Source organism: Thamnophis elegans, chromosome 1, assembly GCF_009769535.1.
Source record: "Thamnophis elegans isolate rThaEle1 chromosome 1, rThaEle1.pri, whole genome shotgun sequence".
Taxonomy (NCBI): domain Eukaryota; kingdom Metazoa; phylum Chordata; class Lepidosauria; order Squamata; family Colubridae; genus Thamnophis; species Thamnophis elegans.
Window position 1 is genome coordinate 117,135,434 of NC_045541.1, and position 22,489 is coordinate 117,157,922.

At 40.0% G+C, this 22,489-nt stretch overlaps 1 protein-coding gene across 2 annotated transcripts in view; it reads right to left on the reverse strand.

The window, feature by feature from the left end:
• The window catches only part of TYRO3 (TYRO3 protein tyrosine kinase), a 92,151-nt gene that overhangs the window by 38,975 nt on the left and 30,687 nt on the right, over positions 1–22,489 (reverse strand). For both annotated transcript variants that reach the window (XM_032229305.1, XM_032229297.1), the window contains exons 4-6: positions 16,212–16,382; positions 11,461–11,547; positions 467–582 (exon numbers count right to left, since the gene is read on the reverse strand). In XM_032229305.1, the coding sequence (XP_032085196.1) occupies positions 467–582; positions 11,461–11,547; positions 16,212–16,382 (374 nt within the window). The remainder of the gene's footprint in view (positions 1–466; positions 583–11,460; positions 11,548–16,211; positions 16,383–22,489) is intronic.

The window sequence follows — 22,489 nt, forward strand, 5'->3', positions numbered from 1 at the left end:
TTTGTCTCACAATCCACACTTCTGAACAAGATTTTATGTTCTCTCTCTCCCTCCTCTCTCCCTCCCTCCCTCTTTCTGTCTCCTTCCCTCTCTCTCCCTCCCCCCTCTCTCTTTCTCTCTCCCCTCCCTCTCTCCCTCCCCTCCTTCTCTCTCTTTGTCTCCCTCCCTCTCTTTCTCTCTCTCCCCTCCCTCTCTCTCTCTCTGTCTCTGTCTCTCCTTTAGATATTTTTTATCCCACCTTTATTATTTCCATAAATAATTCAACATACCTAATACTCTTTCCTCCTTCCATTTTCCCCACAATAACTTCATTCTGATCCTTAGCATTTTATCATGGTCTGGACACAGAATTAGAGCTCTGCTTGAATACAGATTAACTTTTTCCCTAGTCTGCTGTTTGTGACAAAGTCTAGCAACGTTTAGCAGTTTAGTCTGGAGAAGGACATACATGTAATCGTTTCCATACCTGTACTGTACAAGAGTGTAGGGGGGAAAGGCCATCAAATCCGGGTTGCCAAGTCACACTGGCATTGTTGCTGGTGATCTTAGTGACTGTCACATTGAGAGGTGGGAAAGGGGTTGCTGAAACAGAAGGAAGATTTTTAACATATGCAAAACTGAGCAGTTATTTACATAGAAATGTGCAAGTGATACAGTCTGGGGAATTTGGACAAGATCCCTGAGAGGTGCTAATTGAGCTATGAATGAGCAGAGGTAGCCTGTTCATGACATTTTAAATCCTGATTAACATGGCATATCTTTTTCCCCCCGAGTTGATGGTTAAACAGAGAAAATAAGGAACATTTGTTATTTTCAAAAACATTCTGTTACGGAGTCTGAGAGTCAAGCGATAGTAATCTGACATTTATTAAACCTTTCGAATAACATGGCATAGTACTACCTCTATGTCATACTTGCATGTTTCTCCTATAATACTACTGATACACATACACACACACATACAAAAGCACATCTTCTTCCATTAGATTATGTCCAGCAGTTTTCTTGGCAAATCTTGGCTGACTTGTAATTGTCTCCTTCCTAGGGTTGAAAAAAAGTGACTGGCCCAAGGTCACCCAGCTGACTTTATTCCTAAAATGGGTCTATTTAGCATTTCTCGGTTCCTAGCCTGGTGATTTAACCACTACTGCAAAGTAGCTGCCATTACTAAAATATTGGAATACACTGGAAAAGAACAGGATTAACAGAAAACGTACAGAAATTCAGGCATGTTTGTTCAATTTTTATAAACAATATTCAGTGAAAATTCAAAATGTGGCATTTTAAATCTTTATTAACAAACAAGCCACCCTACGTCATTCACCAAGCATCCATTTACGTTCATTCTGTTGAGCCAATCGAGACTATCAACACTTTTAAAACTTCTATCTCATTCTGAAGTTTATGAGGCTTGCAAAAATTCTGGGTACGTAATGAGATTCATCTGAGTGATAGATCACCCAATGTCAGAGCAGCATCACTTTCTCTTGGTCTCAGCAAACTCAAAAGGGGATGCAATTGCTGCTGAAGTCATTGGAGTCACTGATGGTGCAGGCAAGCAACTCTCATTTAGCTGGAAAACCCTCAGTCCCCTGATTATGAGTCATAGTTGTTTGGGAAGTTCAATTACTGTAATTCCAGTATTTTCAAGGTTGTATAAAAAATCTGGCATCAACTGAAGCTTCTATGTATGTGTATCAGTACTATTGTATGGAAGATGTTTGACCTTTTCCATATTTTCCTACCCAATTTCTATATTCTCCAAATTAGGTTGTATAATACCCTCTCTTCCCCCTCCGATTAAGTGAGAAGATCTTTTGACATAGCACTCAATAATAAACCTGATTTACTGGAGAAATTTGTTCTTATGTTTATTTTATAGCCTGTTTCAAAACAACTGCATTTATTATTATTATACAATTGTATCACAGCGGCCAGTTGTTTCACCGGATTTGGCATTGGTTACTAGTCGGGCCCCACCCAGGGGCCTAGGACGTCGTAACGTATTTTCTTAATATGCGTGCAGATCCAAGCAGTGCGGCTTTTTGCATTTGACTGATGGTGATTTTGTCAATTTTTAACTGTTTTAAATGTAATTCCAGTGCTTTTGGAATAGCACCCAGTGTGCCAATTACCACTGGAATTACCACTGCTGGTTTGTGCCATAGTCGTTGAATTTCGATTTTTAAGTCCTGGTATCTTGCGATTTTTTCATGTTCCTTCTCGGCGACCCTGCTATCACCTGGTATTGTGATGTCTATGATTGTGACCTTATTTTTCTCAACCAGTGTGATGTCTGGTGTATTATGCGCCAGTATTTTGTCGGTTTGTATACGGAAATCCCACAAGATCTTGACCATCTGATTTTCGGTGACTTTTTCAGGCTGATGTTCCCACCAGTTTGTTGCTGTTTTAATATTATAATTTTTGCACAAATTCCAATGGATCATTTGTGCTACTGAATTGTGCCGCAATTTATAATCAGTCTGCGCGATTTTTTTACAGCAGCTGAGTATGTGATCAACAGTTTCATCAGCTTCTTTGCAAAGTCTGCATTTGGCATCATCAGAGGATTTTTCAATTTTGGCCTTAATGGCATTTGTGCGGATAGCTTGTTCTTGCGCAGCCAGGATTAGTGACTCTGTTTCTTTCTTTAATGTACCTGTTTTTAACCATAACCAAGTTTGTTCACTGTCCACTTTATCTTTTATTTTTTCCAGAAATTGACCATGCAGTGCTTTGTTCTGCCAACTCTCCATTCTTGATTTTATCACATCTTTTCTGTATTCTTGTTTTGTCTGTTGGGCCTTCAGTAGATTTTTGTTCTTTACTTCGATTAATAGATGTTCTTGACTTTCTTTTAAATAATCAGCCAGTGCATGTTTTTCTTCTTCAACTGTTTGCTTCACTTGTAATAATCCTCTGCCACCTGATTTTCGGGGCAGATATAGTCTATCAGTATCACCACGTGGATGTAAACTGTAGTGCATTGTCATTAGTTTCCTGGTTTTTCGGTCCAAAAGGTCCAAATCAGCTTGTGTCCAGTTAACTATGCCAGCTGTGTATCTTATAACTGGTATTGCCCAGGTATTTATGGCCTTGATTGTATTTCCACCATTCAATTTAGATTTCAAAATTTTCCTAACTCTGTTGGTGTACTCTCGCCTGACAATAGTTTTTACTTCTCCATGCTTGATGTTATCCAACTGCAGAATGCCTAAGTATTTGTAGGCTTCATTTTCTTTGCATTTAATTAGTTGGCCATTGGGCATTTCAATTCCCTCACATGCAGTGATTTTGCCCCTTTTTATGGATACAGTGGCGCATTTTTCCATGCCAAACTGCATTGAAATATCGGTGCTGAATACTCGGACTGTATTTGTCAATGATTGGATTTCTATTTCTGACTTTCCATAGAGTTTCAAATCATCCATATATAGTAAATGCGAAATTTTTTCAGTTTTTTTGGCTGTTTGGTAGCCTAATTTCATTTTTTTTAAGATTACTGATAGTGGGATCATTGCGATGATGAAGAGAAGAGGTGAAAGTGAATCACCCTGGAAAATTCCTCGCTTGATATTAACCATTCCGTAGCTCTCATTCCCTATTGCCAACTCAGTTCTCCATTGTTTCATTGCCTTTTCAGTAAAGGATGTAATATTTTTGCTAATGCCAGTTGTTTCTAAGCATTTTATGATCCAACTAATTATTATTATTATTATTATTATTATTATTATTATTATTATTATTATTATTCTAGTATATTATTACTGATTACAGACTTTAAAATAATTTACATTTTACAGTTTGATTTCTGAATTTGTAATCTATTTCTCCTCTTCGTTGTTTGATGTAATATTGAGCAGTTTTGGCAACTGCCCAGAGAACTTACATTCATTGGTAATTAGGAAAACAAATCACATTAATGGGTAAAAAGTCTACACCCAACCTTTTGCACTACTTCAGAATTTCCACAGCTTGAGCCAAACTTTATTCATGCGTTATACTGTATATGCATATGGCAGGCATTCCCCAATGTCACGTGGTTTAAATTACGCTATTACTCAACATCTGAATATTTCAGAAGAGAAACCACAGTTCGGGAACTGTTTCTTTTACATATCTGCAGATTATGCACAGAGGACGCTAGATTAGATATGTAATGTCAGGGGCAAGATACACAGAGTAGAACCTAGCATTCCTTGCCCTTATTTTATTCATTTCTGCTATATAGGACATTACAAAAAATTAATGTCTCCTACACTACACACTGAATATTGCGGATACTACTTCCAGAGGTGGCCTATGGCTCTTATGAATACAAAAGCCAACAACACAGAACCAAACAAAAGTTGGCAACTTCAAGGAATGATCCATCCCTGTAGGACCCTTTTGGTTTAGATCAGGGGTGTCAAACCGAAGGCCTATGAGCCGGATCTGGCCCATGGGGTGCTTAGATCTGGCCTACGGGGCCGCTTTGGAAACAGCAAAGGATTGTCCTGCAGTGCCTCTGCCAGCGAACATGGAGCTCGGGAGGGCAGCCCTCCTAAGCTTAGTTTTCACTGGCAGACGATTGCAAGAGGCCAGCGCAGCTGAAAACAGAGCCCATTTTTGCTGGCTGATCACTCAGGCCACCACAGGCAACCCTGACACAAGTGACATCAAGCTGGCTATGCACACCCTGGCCCCCAAGGTCAAACACAACTCTGATGCGGCCTCAATGAAATTGAGTTTGACAAGCCTGGTTTAGATTATCCTGGACAGCAGACTAAAAACTGCTACATCTCCTTGCTAATTACATTGCAAACGATGCTAAGGAAAGAACACGTCTTCACAATTCAGTCTGGTTTGAAAAAGCTCCAGACGTCCTCTTTCCATAAGTATTCTGAGATTAATTTCTTTTTTTTTCTTCATTTGTACTTTTATCACTGTTGTCATTGTGGCATTCATTGGCAATATTTCATTAAAAGTATATAGGAAGAGAGGATAAGTTTGAAATGAAATGAAGTGACAATTTGGATGAGTCTCATAATAAAACACATGTTTAAAAGGAATATGAGAAAGCACAAGCAACTGTCAATGAACAGGAAAAGAAAGTGGGAACGCATAGGAGCAGTTGCCTAATCATTACACATTTTTTTGGAAAACACTAGAAATAAAAAGGGTAAAGATTGTGATGACACTGCTGGTTTCAGAAAACCATTTCCAATTTCTTCCTTGGTTTGTTGTCTTTTTTAAATATAAATTCAAGCTGGTTGCCTCTCACTTCTCTTGTTCTGGCCCATTTTCCTCTCATTTACTCTCAAGCTCCTCACTCTCCATATGTTCTCTCAGTTCCACCCCTTCACTGCTCCCGTCATCTCCTGTTCCCACTCATGGCTCAATGGTTCCATTCATGTTGCCACTGATTCTTGAAACCAACTCCCACTCTTTGCTTGGCAAACGCTTCCTCTTATCTTTAGATCTTGCTTTAGTAATTTGCTTCCCATTAGTTTCTAGAGCAGAAATTCCTCATACTTTGTTTACTTGCAGGGCTTTCAAATATCTTGCCCAAAGAGTTCTAAATATATCCTAAAATTCATTCTGAGCTGCTCCAAACAAATCTAATGCAGTTTTCTGTTAAAAACTCAAGAGTTAAAGCAGGGGTGCTTAAATCTGGCCCACAGAGCTGCCTTGGAAATAACGAAGGACCAGTCCACGCTGCCTCTGCCAGTGAAAATGGGCTCCCAATCTCCGTTTTCAGCTGGGACGGCCTCCTGCAACCCTCTGCCAGTGAAAATGGAGCTCGGGAGGGCTGCATACACTCGGGCCACCATAGGCACCCCTGACACTAGTGACATCAAGCTGGCCACACCCACCCTGCCCCCCCCCCCGAGATCAAACACAGTCCTGATGCAGCCCTCAATGAAATGCAGTTTGACACCCCTGAGTTAAGAATTAAATAACATCCTCAGTTTCAAGAAGTTTGGAATTCTTTCCAGTGGGTCAAATGAATTAGAAAGTGGCATCTATAAATAAAATCAGTATTTCCCCCCTCACTGTGATTTGTTGGAAACAATCTAATGGCCTGGTCTGAACATAACCTAGACTGTATAACACATGCAGCTTCAAGGATACCCCACAACTGCAGTACTGAAATTCAAAAGTAAAATTTGTAAAATAATACAACAGTAAAATACTGATTTTTCAGCAGCAGTTTTGGAGATTTCGAACCACACTTCCTCTGTGAGGAAAAATGCTCTCATTCTCACTCTGATGCCCACCAGAGATCTTCAGAGCTGAGCAGAAAATTGCTCTTTTTCTTTCAGGCCCATCTTTTCAGTTTATGCCATTATCTCACCATAAGGCTTTCAGCACGCTGCCAGGTTGAGAAGTTGAATTCCAGCTCCTGATCTAGAAGACAATGGCCACCCCAATATAACAACCTGTTCAGATCAACACTGGCTTACAGGGCCAAACTTCTCTCCTTCCAAACCGTTCTATAAATGTAAAGCTTTGCCCCTGTGGAAGGTGGCCCAAGGGGCATCCTATATTCTTGAGCTGGCACAACACTAAGTAGTAATGGCTTGGTTCACAGATCATTCTAAACCAAGAAAACCTAAACAAATTACTGAACTATGGCTGACCCTCAGTATTTTCTTTCCTAGTGTCACTCTACACCTGTCCTTTTCAACTCACCGGTTCTGTATTTGACTTCCAACTTGGCCTTAACAAAAAAATAATAATATAACAGCATAATGCAAGATGGATGAAAAATCACTACAGAAGCCCTCACTTAACAGCCTCAGCTGAATTGGGAATTTTGGTCCCAAGCCATTGTAGTTGCTAAGCAGGTCACCACCTGTCTTGAGTATATTTTATGACTATATTTAGGATGGTCCCTGCAGTAGTTACATGAATCCTGTGACTGTTAAGCAAATCCATTCTCCCAAATAGGTGGTTTTTGCCACTTTCTGGCAAAACAAAAATGGTAGAAAAAAGTTGCAAATCGTAGTCACATAATCACAGAACACTGCAACCAGTTGTAAATGCAAGCCGGGTGCCAAATGCTTGACATCTGACCTCCCCATGGGAGGTGTGTGGGGTGTGTGGCAGTCATAACTCTGAGAAAGGGTTATAAGTAACTTTTGGGGGCCTGTTGGAACTTTAAACAATCTTTAGGCGACTGGTAATTAAGTGAGAACTACCTGTATAAGAGTTAGATCATTGATGGCAATGACTACTAGAAAGGCTTTTTGTGAAGACATTTCACATAAATCAACCCTAATTGAGCTGAAAGAACTTGACTAGATCGGCACACAAAAAATGCTAGTATCTTTCTACCAACAGATGTCCTCATTTAGCGATCATAACTGGGACAACAATTCAATCATTAGTTGTGACTGTGCTTATGATCTAACTTCAGCTTTTCTTTTCTTTACAGACCTGGAAGGTCATAAAATCTGGGTGTTTATTTCAAAGTTACTATTTCATCATTGTTGTAACTGGGAATGTCTATGGAGATTCTCAGTCATCCAGGCCATGGTTGTTTCAAAGGTGCTTTTTCAAGAGGCAACTGGATGGTCTTGTTTTTCTTTGAAGATGTTTAGCTTCTTCTCCAAGAAGCTTCTTCAGGTCTGAGACAGGTCCAGTTGTCTCTTTCACGTTATCTTGTGAAAAAAGCATCTTTGGGGTAACTGGAAATGGTAACAACCAGTTGCTAAGCAAGGGATATCTGTATTCTACACTTTGTATTTGGCAACATTTATTCCAGATCCAAATTTAGGAAAACAATGTAATATCAATGGCAGTGATGCCGAACCTTTTAGGTACAGAGTGTCCAAACGGTAAGGCACACACGCATGCGCCAGAACACCTTGGAAACCCAATGACCAGTTGTGCGGTGCACACATGCACCTCGAAAACCTGACAACCAGCTGGCCGGCGTGCATGCGCACTTTGGAAATTCAACGACCAGTTGGCGACTGCGCAAGCGCATGTCAGAAACCTAATGACCAGCTGGCTGAGCTGAAGCAACAGCGCACGTGCCCCCAAAGAGGGCTCTGTGCGCACCTCTGACATGTGTATCATAGGTTCTTCATCACAGATCTATGGTATCCCCGGCTTCCTGTCTCACTTGTCTTTTCTTTCTGTCTGTCTATTTACCCACTGTCTATCTATCAGAAGGTGGTGCACTGTAAAGCAAAATGCCAGCTTTCAGCATCGCCCATATAAAAATAGGGATAGAATAGATTAGAATAACAGAGTTGGAAGGGACCTTGGAGGTCTTCTAGTCCAACCCCATCTAGGCAAGAAACCCTATACCACATCAGACAAATGGTTATCCAACATCTTCTTAAAAATTTCTAGTGTTGGAGCATTCACAACTTCTGGAGGCAAGTTGTTCCACTGATTAATTGTTCTAACTGTCAGGAAATTTCTCCTCAGTTCTCGGTTGCTTCTCTCCTTGATTAGTTTCCACCCATTGCTTCTTGTCTTACCCTCAAGTGCTTTGGAGGATAGCTTGAGTCCTTCTTTGTGGCAGCCCCTGATTGCATAAAAGTAGTGCTTTGTGACTGGCTTCTCCTACCACAACAGTCATTTCATGATTAAGCATGGTTACAGTGGTCATTTTGTCAAGTAACCAAAATGTGCTCTCTAGATTATAAATGTGCTCACCAATTTAAAATGGCTGCATAACCTTGTCAAAAAAACTACTGAAGTAATTACATTCCTTGACTAAGGGAAAAGCAACTTTCAGAATCCTGAACCTTCATTGGATATTACATTCTTCATCATGTATCAAGGGTCTGTACAAGATAGCTATGGCTGCATACATGACCCTTTGGAAAAGAATCCATTCTTTTGGCTTCTTGTGTGAGCCTTGACTGACTGAAATCCACAAATGAGCAGAGATGAAAACTGCTGTGAAGAATGAAAGACCAGTGAAAGACCAGTTCCTCAAATTTCTCTGGAAAAGGGAAGACCAAGAGATGGTCCATGAGTGCATTGAATGGCAGCTCCTCATACAGAGACCAAAAAGGGTGATCTCCCAGAGGTTTATGTGCTTTAAGCCAAGGGAGACAACATCTTCAGTCATGGCAGAACCTTTCATAAGGACACTAAGACAGTTAAACTCATTTTCTAATCACATTTGAAAACATTAACCACTGTATTGAAATTAGAGATCTTCAAAATGGTGAGTTTAGTTTGATATCTGGTGAGTTTTCTCTTTTTTCTTTGGATTTAAGACATTTTAAACAGAGTCTTAAGAATTTAAAATAATATACAATTGGCAAAAAGCCAAAAAAGCAGTTTTTATTTTAAAAAGATTTAAACTGATTTGGAGACCAGAGACATTTGGAATATTGATTATTTTAGTTATAAGATTTGAAAAAAACAAATATGTAGTTAAATAATACACTTGTGGGAAATGACTGAAATGGAATTGAAATGGACTGAAATTTAGTTCCATATTAGGAACTAAAGCTTGTGAATAAACACTAGAGGGAACTAATGAATTAGGCAGAAAAGAGTTAAAATAGCTAAGCAGGCTATACCTTTTTCTTATTTTAAAGAGCTTTCAAACAATAAACCATGGACTAAAATATTAATAACCAATGTCAGAAAGGAAATTTCAATGATAAACATTTAGAAGATGAGAAAAACTTTTTTAAAATGTGCATAAACAATATAGAGCTTGAAGGCATGAAAGACAACAAAATTGAGATTACCAATATGGGAATACAAAAAATAACTCAGGAAAAAGATCTGGATATGGGACAGCTGCAACAGGAAAATTTGGACAATGCATTTTTGGGGGATTTACAAAGAAGGTTGGTAAAAGCTTTGAAGACTCATTTAAAACTCCAAAGAATGATGAAAGCTCAAGTGCTATGATGCCGTAGGAATGATTTAAAGGTCAATATTGAGTAGAGCAAAACTTTAATATTCCTTTAATATAAAGTTTCACTATTTGGCCAGGAATAAGCTATTTGTCTGATATTTCTGTTAACTCCTGATAAACTATTTGCTGAACCAAGATGATTTATGGATTCAAAAAAGGTAAGTTAGGTTATGGAGAGAACGTAACATTAAAAAAGAGTGAAAAGTTAATCATCTTATGCTCAGTGTGATGAAGGTTGGAAGCTTCTTCTTTATTCTTATCTATGGTGCCGTTTTCTTTTTGCACCTTCTGAACATTTTTTGTTCTAGTTTAGCCTGTATTCTGTTCATTAAAAACTTCAATAGGACTATTTTTAAAAAAGAAAAAGAAATCCACTCTTCTCATTAATTCAACTCAGTCATAACAACATACTCGTATATATTATATTTTGCACAAGGAATGCAGCCAATCAAGCCCCAATTATATTTCCTTGCCCTACAAAAGTATTAATTATACTTAACCTACATGTTTAGTTTCTTGTTAAATAGAACAAATTGCGGGAGGATAAAAAAAATACTTTACAAGCAAAATATTGTTATGCTTTAAATGAAAGTTTAGTGCCGCAAAGTTCTAGAAAGATATAAAAGGGATGTCTTCTTGAAATGTAATTGTTCCAAACAGTGGCCTGTACCCTTCTGCTTTCAATAGCTCATGAAAAGTGGGAGACACTTTGGCTGCCAAGACACCAAATCTACAGTATGCCGGCCAAAAAAGATGCTGTTCTCATTTACATATTGTAGACGATGTCATGATCATAGGCATCCATAGGAGAGACTAATGAGGAAGCATGCATTGCACTGTCGTGACACGAACCACATTATTGACTTTCTATATATAATGTCATGGCACAAGAACTAAAGACTGGAGTTTGTGTTGTGACATTCTGACTCATCCCATCTTCTCATATTTTTGCACCTGAGGTTTATAGTTACAGCACCCCTTTTTTTCTAAAAAGACCTTTGATATTCTAACCGTAGGCCTCCTAAGCTAAAACAAGGTTTGTTCCCTAGTATCTCATTCCCCCTTTCAGCTGCTGGTGGTTTATATTTATTAGCAAATTTTCCTGATAAAGGGATGGGCCTGCATAAAAATATAGTGAATTTTTTAAAAATCTAAATAGATCTGTTGAGAACATGAAGAATCAGCTAAGAAGTCATGTTTGAGGGTTGTGTGTAGCAGTTTTAAAACATGGAGAAAAAAAATTACTGTAGCTTAGTTTAGACTACCGTGTTCCCCTGAAAATAAGACAGGGTCTTATTTTCTTTTGACCTCCTAAATAAGCACTTTTTGAGATGCAGGAGGTGGTAAGCATGGTCACCTCATGGCTGCTGCTGTGTTGCAATATTTTTGGGGGGGCGAGGGCTTATTTTTTGGGGCAGGATTTATTTTAGCGCATGCACTCAGAAGCCCGATTGGGCTTATTATCAGGGAAGTTCTTATTTTCAGGGAAACAGAGTATTTTTTCTCTTTTCCTGTGAGGGAATAAACCTCCTTCTATGTTTCCATCTGTGGAAGGACAGGAAATGGTTTCTCACCTTTAATCTGTACAATGGCCGTCCGAGATGAAGATAATCCCTTTATGTTGTGGGCTTCACAGAAGAAAACTGTGCTTTGGTTAATACCTAGAAATCAGTAAAAAAATACTTTAAAAAAAAACCAGAAAACTATCTAAACATTTAGTCATCCTTAAGGTAGAATTTTATAGGTTTCATGCACTGCTCAGATTTTACCTACACAATTCAAAAGACTAAGCTGAAAGCTGATCCAAAATTATGTGGGTGTTTTGTTTACATGCTGGTATGTTTATTATTTATTGGTTATAGTCATCCAATTCCAAAAGAGTCTGGGTGGCATACAAAACCAAAAATCCTTGATAAAACAATTAAACCATAAAACTGCACAGACAGGCTAGCCTAAAACAATCTTAAAAGGAACACAAATCACAACAGGCCTCCCAAAATACATCAATACATGAATCGCAGCCCTGGATCCAAAACAGGTTTTAATAGTTTTCTGGGACCCCAAAAGGGAGGGCACTATACTTATGGGCAAGGGAGAGGAAGGGAGGCTGTTCCAGTGAAGTGAATAAGCTGTTTCAAAGGTAAGCTTATCGCAGTCGCCAGGAAAGGGATATCACAAACATAGTTTAATAAGTTCCTATTTCCTTTGAAATTTTAGCAACTTTAGTTTCCCAAAGCGTGCACATGAATGATGAGTATATATCTGGGAATATATGTTGGCTTTACTACTAGTCTACAGAAATAAAAGCTGCAGAATGAAAAGCTTTCAACTAGAAACAGCACGTTAGCTCTTCAGAGCCATTGTCTGCACACCTTGTGAAGAAAGACAAACTTCTACCTTTCTTCTTCCTTTCAGACTTGTGTTTTCATCTACATTTTGGCCTGAATTTTATTTTTTTATCTAGAGAGCAGAATACTGCATGCACATGTGAAGGAAGTTTAATAGGTCAAAAAAGGAGCATGGCTGAAAAACAAAATCAACTATGCTTTCAAATCAAAATGGAATTTCCACTTCATTTTGAGCTTGTAAAAATCCAGGTAATCATGCTTGAGCAATCTGAAACTTATTTAAAGGACGTTTCATCTGATCCCATAAACAAGCTTCCTGGTAGTGAGAAAATCCTGTAAAATGATCCCTCCGTATCATAGGTTGGTGGAACTGCTAGGTAGTTTGCAGGTAGACCTGTACATGTATATACAGTATGTATGTATGTATGCATGTATGTATAATAAATCAATTTAAAATTGCAGATTGCAGTTGCAAGATGCAGAATAAAAACATTAAAGTAATGCAAAAACAGTATCAACAATATATTTAAAAATACCAATGAGAACAAACCCCATAAGATCTTAATAGCACAAGAACATCGCATCCAGTGGTGGGATTCAGCCAGTTCGCACCTATTCGGGAGAACCAGTTGTTAACTTTCTAAGCAGCTCAGAGAACTGGTTGTTGGAAGAAAACTCCTTCTGGTTTTTTTCCACTTTACAGTGGAATCCTGTAAGGAAGGCAGGAAGGAAACATTCTGGTGGTGTTTCTAGCCTCATCTTTATTGCCCTGCTTACAGAAACTGCCTCTCCCGTTAACCCTTATTACATTGTAACAGCTAAGGCAAAGCGCCCATCGACGTGAGTGACATTGAGTTGGCCATGCCCACCCAGTCACATATAGCAATATAGCAGTAGACTTATATACCGCTTCATAGGCCTTTCAGGCCTCTCTAAGCGGTTTACAGAGAGTCAGCATATTGCCCCCAACAATCTGGGTCCTCATTTTACCCACCTCGGAAGGATGGAAGGCTGAGTCAACCCTGAGCTGGTGAGATTTGAACCGCTGACCTGCTGATCTAGCAGTAGCCTGCAGTGCTGCATTTAACCACTGCGCCACCTTGGCTCTTGACCACCAAGCCCCGCCTATCCAGCTGGTCATTAGGGCAGAGAACCGGTTGTTAAATTATTTGAATCCCACCACTGATCACATCTCACAGACCATCTAAACCCCAAACCCTGGAACATATCTGTCTCTTCAATGCTTTGAGAAAGGTCAGGGGTCAGGATCAATTTAACCTCAGAGGGTATGGTGTTCCAGGCAGCAGAGTTAGGGTGCAGTGGTGAGATTCAGCCAGTTCCCACCACTTCGGGAGAACCGGTTGTTAACTTTCAGAGCAGTTTGGTGAACTGCTTGTTGGAAGAAATCATTAGGCAGAGAACTGGTGATTAAATTATTTGAATCCCACCACTGGGTTAGGGTTATGGCATTTTTAGTTGAGGAGATCCAGGGTGCACCCCTCCTGTCACACTGGGTGGGATGGATAGAATCAATCAGTAACTTATATAACTCCCCCCTCCCCACAATCAGAGGTAGGTTCCTACTGGTTTGGCCCGGTTTGTAGGTAGTAACTCGGCCGGCCAAGCCCCACAAACTGGTTCTATCGGCATCACCATAGGTGCAGCCATAGGCACCACCATCGGCTTTTGCTTCTGTGCATGTGCCGAAGCATTTATTTACCTACTGCGCATGCGCATATAGCACGTATCAAGCATGTGTGCAAAGCACGTCCAGTAGTAGAAGAAGCCGGAACCCACCCCTGCCCCCCCATCCTAACCATGAAGCATGATTTACAAATTCCATTAGTTAAATTTGGAGAACCAAAAAAACCTACATGGTAGCTTAGTATTAAATGTGAACAGATTACCAGTTCCCACAATAAAGATCACCAAGAACATGGGAGGTCGACTGAACTCAGAAGTTGGGAAGTTCTAAGTCCAATGAGTCCAGTGCCAATATCCCCGACCTTCAATAAAGGATCATCTCTTCTTCAGAATAAATCACTGCAAAGAGGTTATCCAAATAGGATGTTTCTGATAAGTAACAATTAGCTTTACCCTCCCTACAATTATTTATGATGGAACAATGGGATGAAAGGCCAGCCATCCAGAAAGGGAATGTTTCTTGGAATGTTTATTTTGTCCCTTAACCCACCCAATGATAAGAAGCAAGGCCTCTGACTGGAGCTTATCTAGCAATTTCCCCCAGGCAAAAGCATTGACTCTGCTATTATTACTGACATCATGCTGGTTGGAATCACAGAACTATTGTGACTGGGAAAATGTAATTTTAAGCTCCCTGCAAAAGACCTAGAGGAGCAATGAGATTCTGAATGAGTTTATAAGCTTACTTTTCAATGTCCAATTTGCCTCACTGCACATATGTTTCATTTTGATTTTGTAACTACCTGTGGTATTGCTTGTGAAAGAAACACAATTGATACCACCAAATCTCCATTAGTTAGGAAACTGAAAGTGGGAAGCTTTGAGGTAAATACATCTGTGGAAACTGGTCCCTGGAGTTTTTAATCTCATCTTCAACTTGCCTTGTAGTACTTGTTTCAACATATGCTTAAGTCTGAGCTACAAGCTGAGGCTGCCATTCGGGAAACCATGGTGTACTGTCAAAACTTGTCTGGAGCAATCTTTATATTACCTTCCACTAAAACTGAAGTTAACAAGCAGAAGTAGATGAAAAGGTGACTCGAGAGATGTCAACAAGTTTTAAAACCTTCTTATGAAATCTCAAAGTTGCATATTTGGGCATCAAGTGATCAAACAATGAAAACATTCTTGTTGCTCTTTCATACAATACTCAGCATGTTCTCAATATCCTCTAGGTATAGGCAGATATAAACACAGAAAAGCCAGACTGTGCCCTGAAAAAGTAATCAACTTTTTAATACAAAATTAGTTTAACCACTGAAAACACTGCCTCTTCCCACCCTACTTTCTTCCTGGTCTATTATTACTTTCTTTTAGCATTTCTGTGCTCTTCCCTGCTGATGCCAGGCTTTTTTCCCCTTCCTTATACAACTTTGTTCTTGCATGCCGAAGGAGCTATAACGTTTTACAAAGTTTTAGCACATTCATCTGATCTTTAACTTCCTCCTTAGTGTTTGTGCAGAACGGGCATTAGATGAAACAGGGCATGTTAGGGCTTAGTTAAGGGCTTTCCAAGCACATATATACCTGTTTTATGAAGCAATATTTTTTTTCAGTTTTAAGATAAATACCAACAGGAAATTCTCCTTGGCAGGGCTCCCTATTTTGTCTTAAATCTAGAATGACTTTTATTTGCTCCTAAACATAGGAAAAATATTCACTACAGATATATCTTTAAATTTGTCTTGAAAATCTCAAAGTTCTAGGTCAGGGATCAAGCTTGTGACGACAGATTGTCGTCACGTGACATATCACAACTTTTTTCCCCCTTCGCGAAAACAAGGGTGGGTGTGGCCAGCATGGGATGCATCCGGCCCGTGGCCCATGAGCTTGGCACCCCTGTTCTAGGTGGTAATTGTTTAATCTCCCTAGTTGCAGATTCAACAATATTTTCTTTCACCTACTACAAACTGGTGCACATAGTAAGCTTTTGACATTTGCTAGAAAATAAAAACATTCATACAAGTCATTACAAACAATAAACAATTTTGAAAATAAAAACATCTTTCCAACAAAATACTGGGATGGGGGAGAAAGGAACACATCTTTGTTTTTGAATTATCTAACTTGCCATTCAGAAATTTTAGAAACCCTGTTGTCTTTGGTAAATTCAGTTCTACATTGGGTTCTCATTTGTTTTTTCTCCTTTTTAACACACTTGAGACACAATTTTACATTGTCTCAGAAACTGATTATTACTGTTGTTTATACCTTTGCCCTACTAGCCACCTAATTCCTTTTTGAATAGTTTTCATCACAGGAAGAAGCCTTACCTGACACATTTAGAGTGGAGGGAGAGATATCTGGATGTCCAAGCCTGGAATCGCCCATCCACCAGACAATTGTTACTGGCTCAGGTGGTCCTACTGCAGCACAGGCCATTTGGAAAGGCCTACCAGGGATGACTGACTGGTCTTTTGGCTCAACAGTGAAATAGGGAACACCTTGAAAAATAAAATGGGAGACGTTTGCATTTTATGAACTGAAATAGACGCAACTAATTCTTTCTTAGCAGTTTATATTTAACAAAACACTAATTTTCTCTTGCTCTCACAGAATATATTTCGGTATTTGTGGCTATTTTTGTCACTTTCTCTGCAAAAAGAAGACACCACTCTCATTTGCCGGATCAAACATGTCTTTGTATATTTTGTTACTATAGAACTAAGTTGATCATTGAATGGGAGAAAGAAAGGAATAAATGTTTTGATACACTGCCAGGTAATTTTTGAAACTATCCTAGCCTGTCTTGAAAATTTGGAACCTGACTTATTGACTGCTTGGTAGGAAAACGGAGCAGAGAGGGGATTTTACTATCTAATCCTTCTTTCAGGTAATTAAAAGAGAAATTTCAACTGTTTTTGACAGAAAGGGGATCAAAGAAATATGGTTTCCTGACGAAGGATTAGTCTTTTCTCTTTTGTTGTGTAAACTGTATGATGAGCATTATTCAGTGAAAGCATTTTACTATGCGCATAGATGTATATCTGACAAATAATTAAAAGATGCCAACATAATTAGAAGCATACATATTAAAAGCACCAAAATAACATGTCTCAAGTTTAGAAACTGTCAGAAGTTATACTCCTATTTTGTATTCTGACTCTGAATACCTTTCTTTGGCTACATTATAAAAATGTATTCAGAGATATAGCTGATCCTTATTCTAAACTAACCAAAAAAATAATAAAATTTACAGCGAAGGAAATCAAATAAATATTTGCCCTATAGTGCTTTTCTTGATGTCCTAGTCTATGCCAGGGGTGTCAAACTCAAGGCCCAGGTCCATATATATGTCCAGTAAACCAACCAACCAACCAAACCATATCCGGCCCATGGGGTGCTTAGATCTGGCCCACAGAGCCACCCTTGAAAAACCAGTGAAGGACTGGCCTGTGGTGCTTTTGCCAGCAAAAACAGGCTCCCGAGCTCCATTTTCGCTGGCAAAACACTCGGGCCACCACAGGCATCCCCGATACAAGTGAAATCGAGCTGGCCATACCCACTCTGGCCACGGCCATCTCATTCCCCCCCCCCAGGTCAAAAACAACCCTGATGCGACCCTCAATGAAATCAAGTTTGACACCTCTGGTCAATGCTATATGTTAGGGTAGCTAATTAATGCTAAGTGACTTGTTAACTGAAGGGAGAAATTGTACCAATGTTGATATATTCATAATAATACTACATTTATTGTGAATGCCTAAAAGAGGATAAAAAATACGCTTCAATGACAAATATAAAAATTTCCACCAATCCAAACATTTCATACTCATCAAATACCTGAAAATGTATCTAACATATATTTCAAAGTTTAATTGGTTTTTTTCAAAATAGCTTTGAGAAAAATGTAGTTTTTAATAGAAAAACACAGCTTCTCTAGTTTCAAATCACTTAGATATGAGTGGTTGTCCACCCAGCTTTTTGTGTTTGTTTTCTATACACTCTTTGATTTTATTTTCAAATAGGTTTTTATCCATAATTGACTGGCGCCCCCATAAGTTATCTAAGTAACTTATTAACATATACTTTCTTGACATTTAGAAAATGTTTGGATTTATTTTAAATTCTAACCACTTATTTGCATTTGAAGATAATAACTTTGGACAAACTTGCCTATGTTTAGCAATTTTTGTGGGAAGAATGCATAATCTAAACTTATGGAAATCACTGATCCTTACCAGTATTTAACTCTGATAGGATTATATCACAAACTGATATTTACACAATGGCAACACTATCAGATAAAGAAAAATAAGCCCCAACAGAGTCCTAACTATGCAGGAATGTTCATTCTTACTTTTAAGTCATTTGACCTCTGATTAGCTGCCTGATCTTAAACAAATATCCCAATACTTTACACATTTTCTAAGTGATAGCTAAAAACAAGCTGACACAGCTTTTTTCAACTATATAAATTGCTTGCAATATCTTGGACATGATTCTAAACCAAGAAGCATTTTCTTGATTGATTTCAATGTACCACTCAATGTTCACTGAACTCTACAGAGTAAGATAGAGAAGGATAACTGTAATTAAATAGAGTAAACAGAGTAAGATACAGAAGGATATGGCAAAGTCCAAATCTCCTGGATAAACACAACAGGACAACATGACCTTCCTCAGAACTGATTAGAACAGGAACTGCTCCATGGCCAATGAAAAAGGCCCTTTCATCAAATGCTATGAGATAGCATGAATATTAGGGCTTGAATAAGCAAATCTAAACAATAGGTTGAGCAAGAAGAATGTGGGTACATCCAGAGAAAAACATCAAATGGAAAAGTTTCTTTCCTCATACCTTACCCACTTCTCTCCTTTTTCTAATTTTTAAGCAACTAAATTCACTTTTAATTTAATTCCTGGAAATCAGAGGCATCTAGGACGCATTAGTTAACTATCCATGCTGTAAATGAACACATTTGATCTGTAGAACCCCAAAACATTCAGTTTGTCTTTCCCAGCAAAAATTTTAAAAACCTTTTAAAGGGCCAATGCACTTTAAAATTCTTTTTCATGTTATAAGCACCTGAAAATATTTAAAAATATTTAAAAACCTTAATAAGGTGTTAATAAGTTAGTCACTTCATTCTAATGAGTTCAGTCAAGCTCTTTAATATTAGGTTTGGGTTTAACCATCCAATTTTCTTTATGGCTGTGAGCATAAAGGCTGTGATCACCTCCCAAACAAACTTTCTAATCATCTAAAGGTCTCACCCTTCTACCTTTTTAATTATGAGAGGACTAACACATAGGGGGAAAGTATCTTGAGTTATGAGTCATGAACTCCCTGATTTGTCCTCTTCTCAACAAGAAGTTCACCAAGTGTCAATTCGAAGAACTGGTGCAAATATATTATATGAAGCTTGGTAAAAGGAACACAAGTTTGCTTCATATAATATGCTAAACCAAGATGAGGATTGTTTTATTTTGGCTTAGCACAAAGACAGCTATTTTCTTGCTTTTGAGGACTATGATTCATTGTTTATCCTTAGACATATTTAATGTATGTAAATGTGAAGCCATTTATTAGGTTGGTATATCATGTTGACCTTGGGCTAGTCACTTTCTCCCAGCCCTAAGAAGGAAGCAATGGAAAATTGCTTCTGAAAAATCTTGTGGTGAGTTCCTGCCGGTTCAAACAGGTTCGGTAGAAGAAGTTCCACAAATCTACCGTGCTGTTTAGAATCGGTTCCAGCATCTGCCCCGCCCCCTCATCCCCTCCCCCTGCCCATCCGGTCGCTGCTCGCTCGCTCTCCCCATCTGTCTGCACCACGCTTGCCCCGCCCACCGCTCACTGATTGGCTGGCTCACCGATCACCCCGCCCGCCTCTAAGAGCCCTATCTAAACCCACCTACCATTTTTCCTGCTTGGCTCTTTATTGCTGCCTGCCGAGGAGCTAAGTAAGCTGCAACTAAGTGCAGGGCAGGGGGGCAGCAGGCCAGCTGGAGCGGCCTGCTGCAGCCATGCACTATAAGTGAGTCTGGGGACCTTTTGTGGCCTTGCAAGGATCCCGGGCTAGCTTATAGTGCAAGGCAGGCATGGCCGCCAACAAGCACAGGCGTAGGGGTGGGGTCAGCGGTGGAAGCTTACGCGGTGCGGCCAGCATCTTTGGCAAGTTTGGGGACCTCACAAGGCCTTTGCAAGGTTCCCGGACTTGCCTAAGATGCCTGGCTGCCAGCAAGTACAGGCGCAGGGGCGGGTATGGCAGCGGGAGCTTACCTCCTAAGCGCCGGCCACACCAGGCAAACTACCGCCTGTTGCTCCATGCTCAGCAAAGTAAGTCCGGGGAGAGGAGGTCTGGCCGCTAACAAAGGACTTCTGCCCAGGTAGCCCGGGTGGGCAAAAGAGCGAGCGAGCGATAGAGGATCAGGTGGGGCACCGAGGCCCCTTCACCTCCCTTTGCTCCCACTTCATCTTGATGACATTGCCACAGCTGCCAGGTGCAGATGGACAGAAGTAGTCTTCATCATCAAGACGAAATGGGAGCGAAGGGAGGCGAAGGGGTCTCGGTGCTCTTCCTGATCCTCCATCCATTGCTCACTCTTTCGTCCGCATTGGCAACCTCAGCGCCACTCTGGCTACCTCTGTCTATCCGCACCTGGCAGCTGCTGTGACATCATCAAGACGAAGTGGGAGCAAAGGGGCCTCGGTGCCCTGCCTGAAACAGGCAGGGCACTGAGGCCCCTTCGCCTCACTTCGCAATTCAGAAGAAGCGACAGCAGGGCTCTCTTTCCCAGCCGGGCTCTTCCCTCTTGCTCTTCGTCTTGATGACGTCACCACAGCTTCCGGGCACAGATGGACAGAGGTAGCCAGAATGGCGCTAAGGTGGCCCAGCCGGGCAAAAGATCGAGCGAGCGAGCAATGGAGGATCAGGTAGCTCGCTTGCCGGGCTGCCTTGGCACCGCTCTGGCTACCTCCGTCCATCCATGCCCAGCAGCTGCAGAGACATCATCAAGATGAAGAGCGAGAGGAGGAATTCTGGGGGTTGAAGTCCACAAGTCTTAAAGCTGTCAAGTTTGAACACCCCTGGGGTTTTTTCCTAAAGGGTTGAGGTGCAAAGGTCTTGTAACTTGACAGCTTTAAGACTTGCATGCTTCAAATGCCAGAGTTTTCTGAGTTTCTGCTAAGCAAGAGCGTTGTTAAGTGAGTTTTGCCACATTTTACAAGTTGATCATGCCCACCCAGTCACATGACTACCAAGCCACTCCCACTCAGTCACATGGCTGGCAAGCAACTCCCACCCGATCACATGGCTGGCAAGCCACTCCCACCCAGTCACCGGGCCAGCAAGCCACTCCGACAAAGCAGGCCACACCTACAGAAGAGGTTCTAAAAAAAATTGAAACGAACCACTGTTCCACCCTCACCTTTCTAGTGCCCACCATATTGCAAGCTTCCTTGATTTTTATTTTACTTACGTTACTTCAAAATAAATATATGACATGAAAAGCTTACAAGCAAAGCAAAGTACAAAGCAAAAGCAAAGTACCAGACTCAAGTATCCCTCATATTCCCAACTGTAACTCCTGATCCCTATAGAAAAAAAATTGTGCTTTGTTTAGATATGGCTATCTGGCCAGAAAAATAATAGCACAGGTAAACTAGGATAGTGAAAATATCCTGAAGGATTGAAAGAATGTTAGGAAACACCCACAATGGGACTGATCTCATTTTGAGAGAGTTCTCCTAATCTGTTTGGTTCAAAGCTAGGGAAATCCCTGCAGTAGTCTAGTGTTCTCCTGGAGCTGCTTTTCATTTTTAGAAGTTGGAATAGTATTTTAGGACACACATCTGCCATGAGACAACTTAATGATATTCTTTCAGATATTAAATAACTCGCAAGGCTGACACAAGTATTGAGTAATAATTTTAATTGACAGCTTGTTTTGTTTTCATTCTTAAATAAACAGCTGCTCAAAATCCAAATCAAATAGCTCTTTGGCTCTGTTGGCTTTAAACTTGATACTTTTTGTTTTAGTAAAGTAAAAACAATACTGTTTGACCTTCAGAGTTTAAGTTATGTCAACAGAAGCATTTAGCTGTACAATTTTCGGGGTGGGGGTGGGGGTGGATTCTATTTTCTATATATGTAAGGATAGAAATGTAACCCGAGAAAACACCTCAGACAAGATCCTCCCTAGTTCTCATGAAAATAAAGGGAAGGAAGGAAGGAAGGAAGGAAGGAAGGAAGGAAGGAAGGAAGGAAGGAAGGAAGGGGGTAAGCGTATTGAGACTTGCAAAATGCCACTACCATATACCTACATAAAAGAATCTGTTGGCATGCAGAACATTGGTTTTCTAGGCTGATCTGTCTTTAAGAGCTGAGATCTATAATCAGAATTCTCCTTTCCCTTCCCACACTAAAGACAACTGTTTCCTTTTTACACTTGGAAAGGAGAAGGAACATAGAGAATATACTAAAGAGAGGATGTTTGGAGGAGGAGCAGCTATGACTGGGTAAGCCTGGCTGCTTCAATTTTACAAAGATGAGCTTAGTTGGCATCAGGGTGTGTGTATTTCATGTATCTCTCTCTCTCTCTCTCTGAT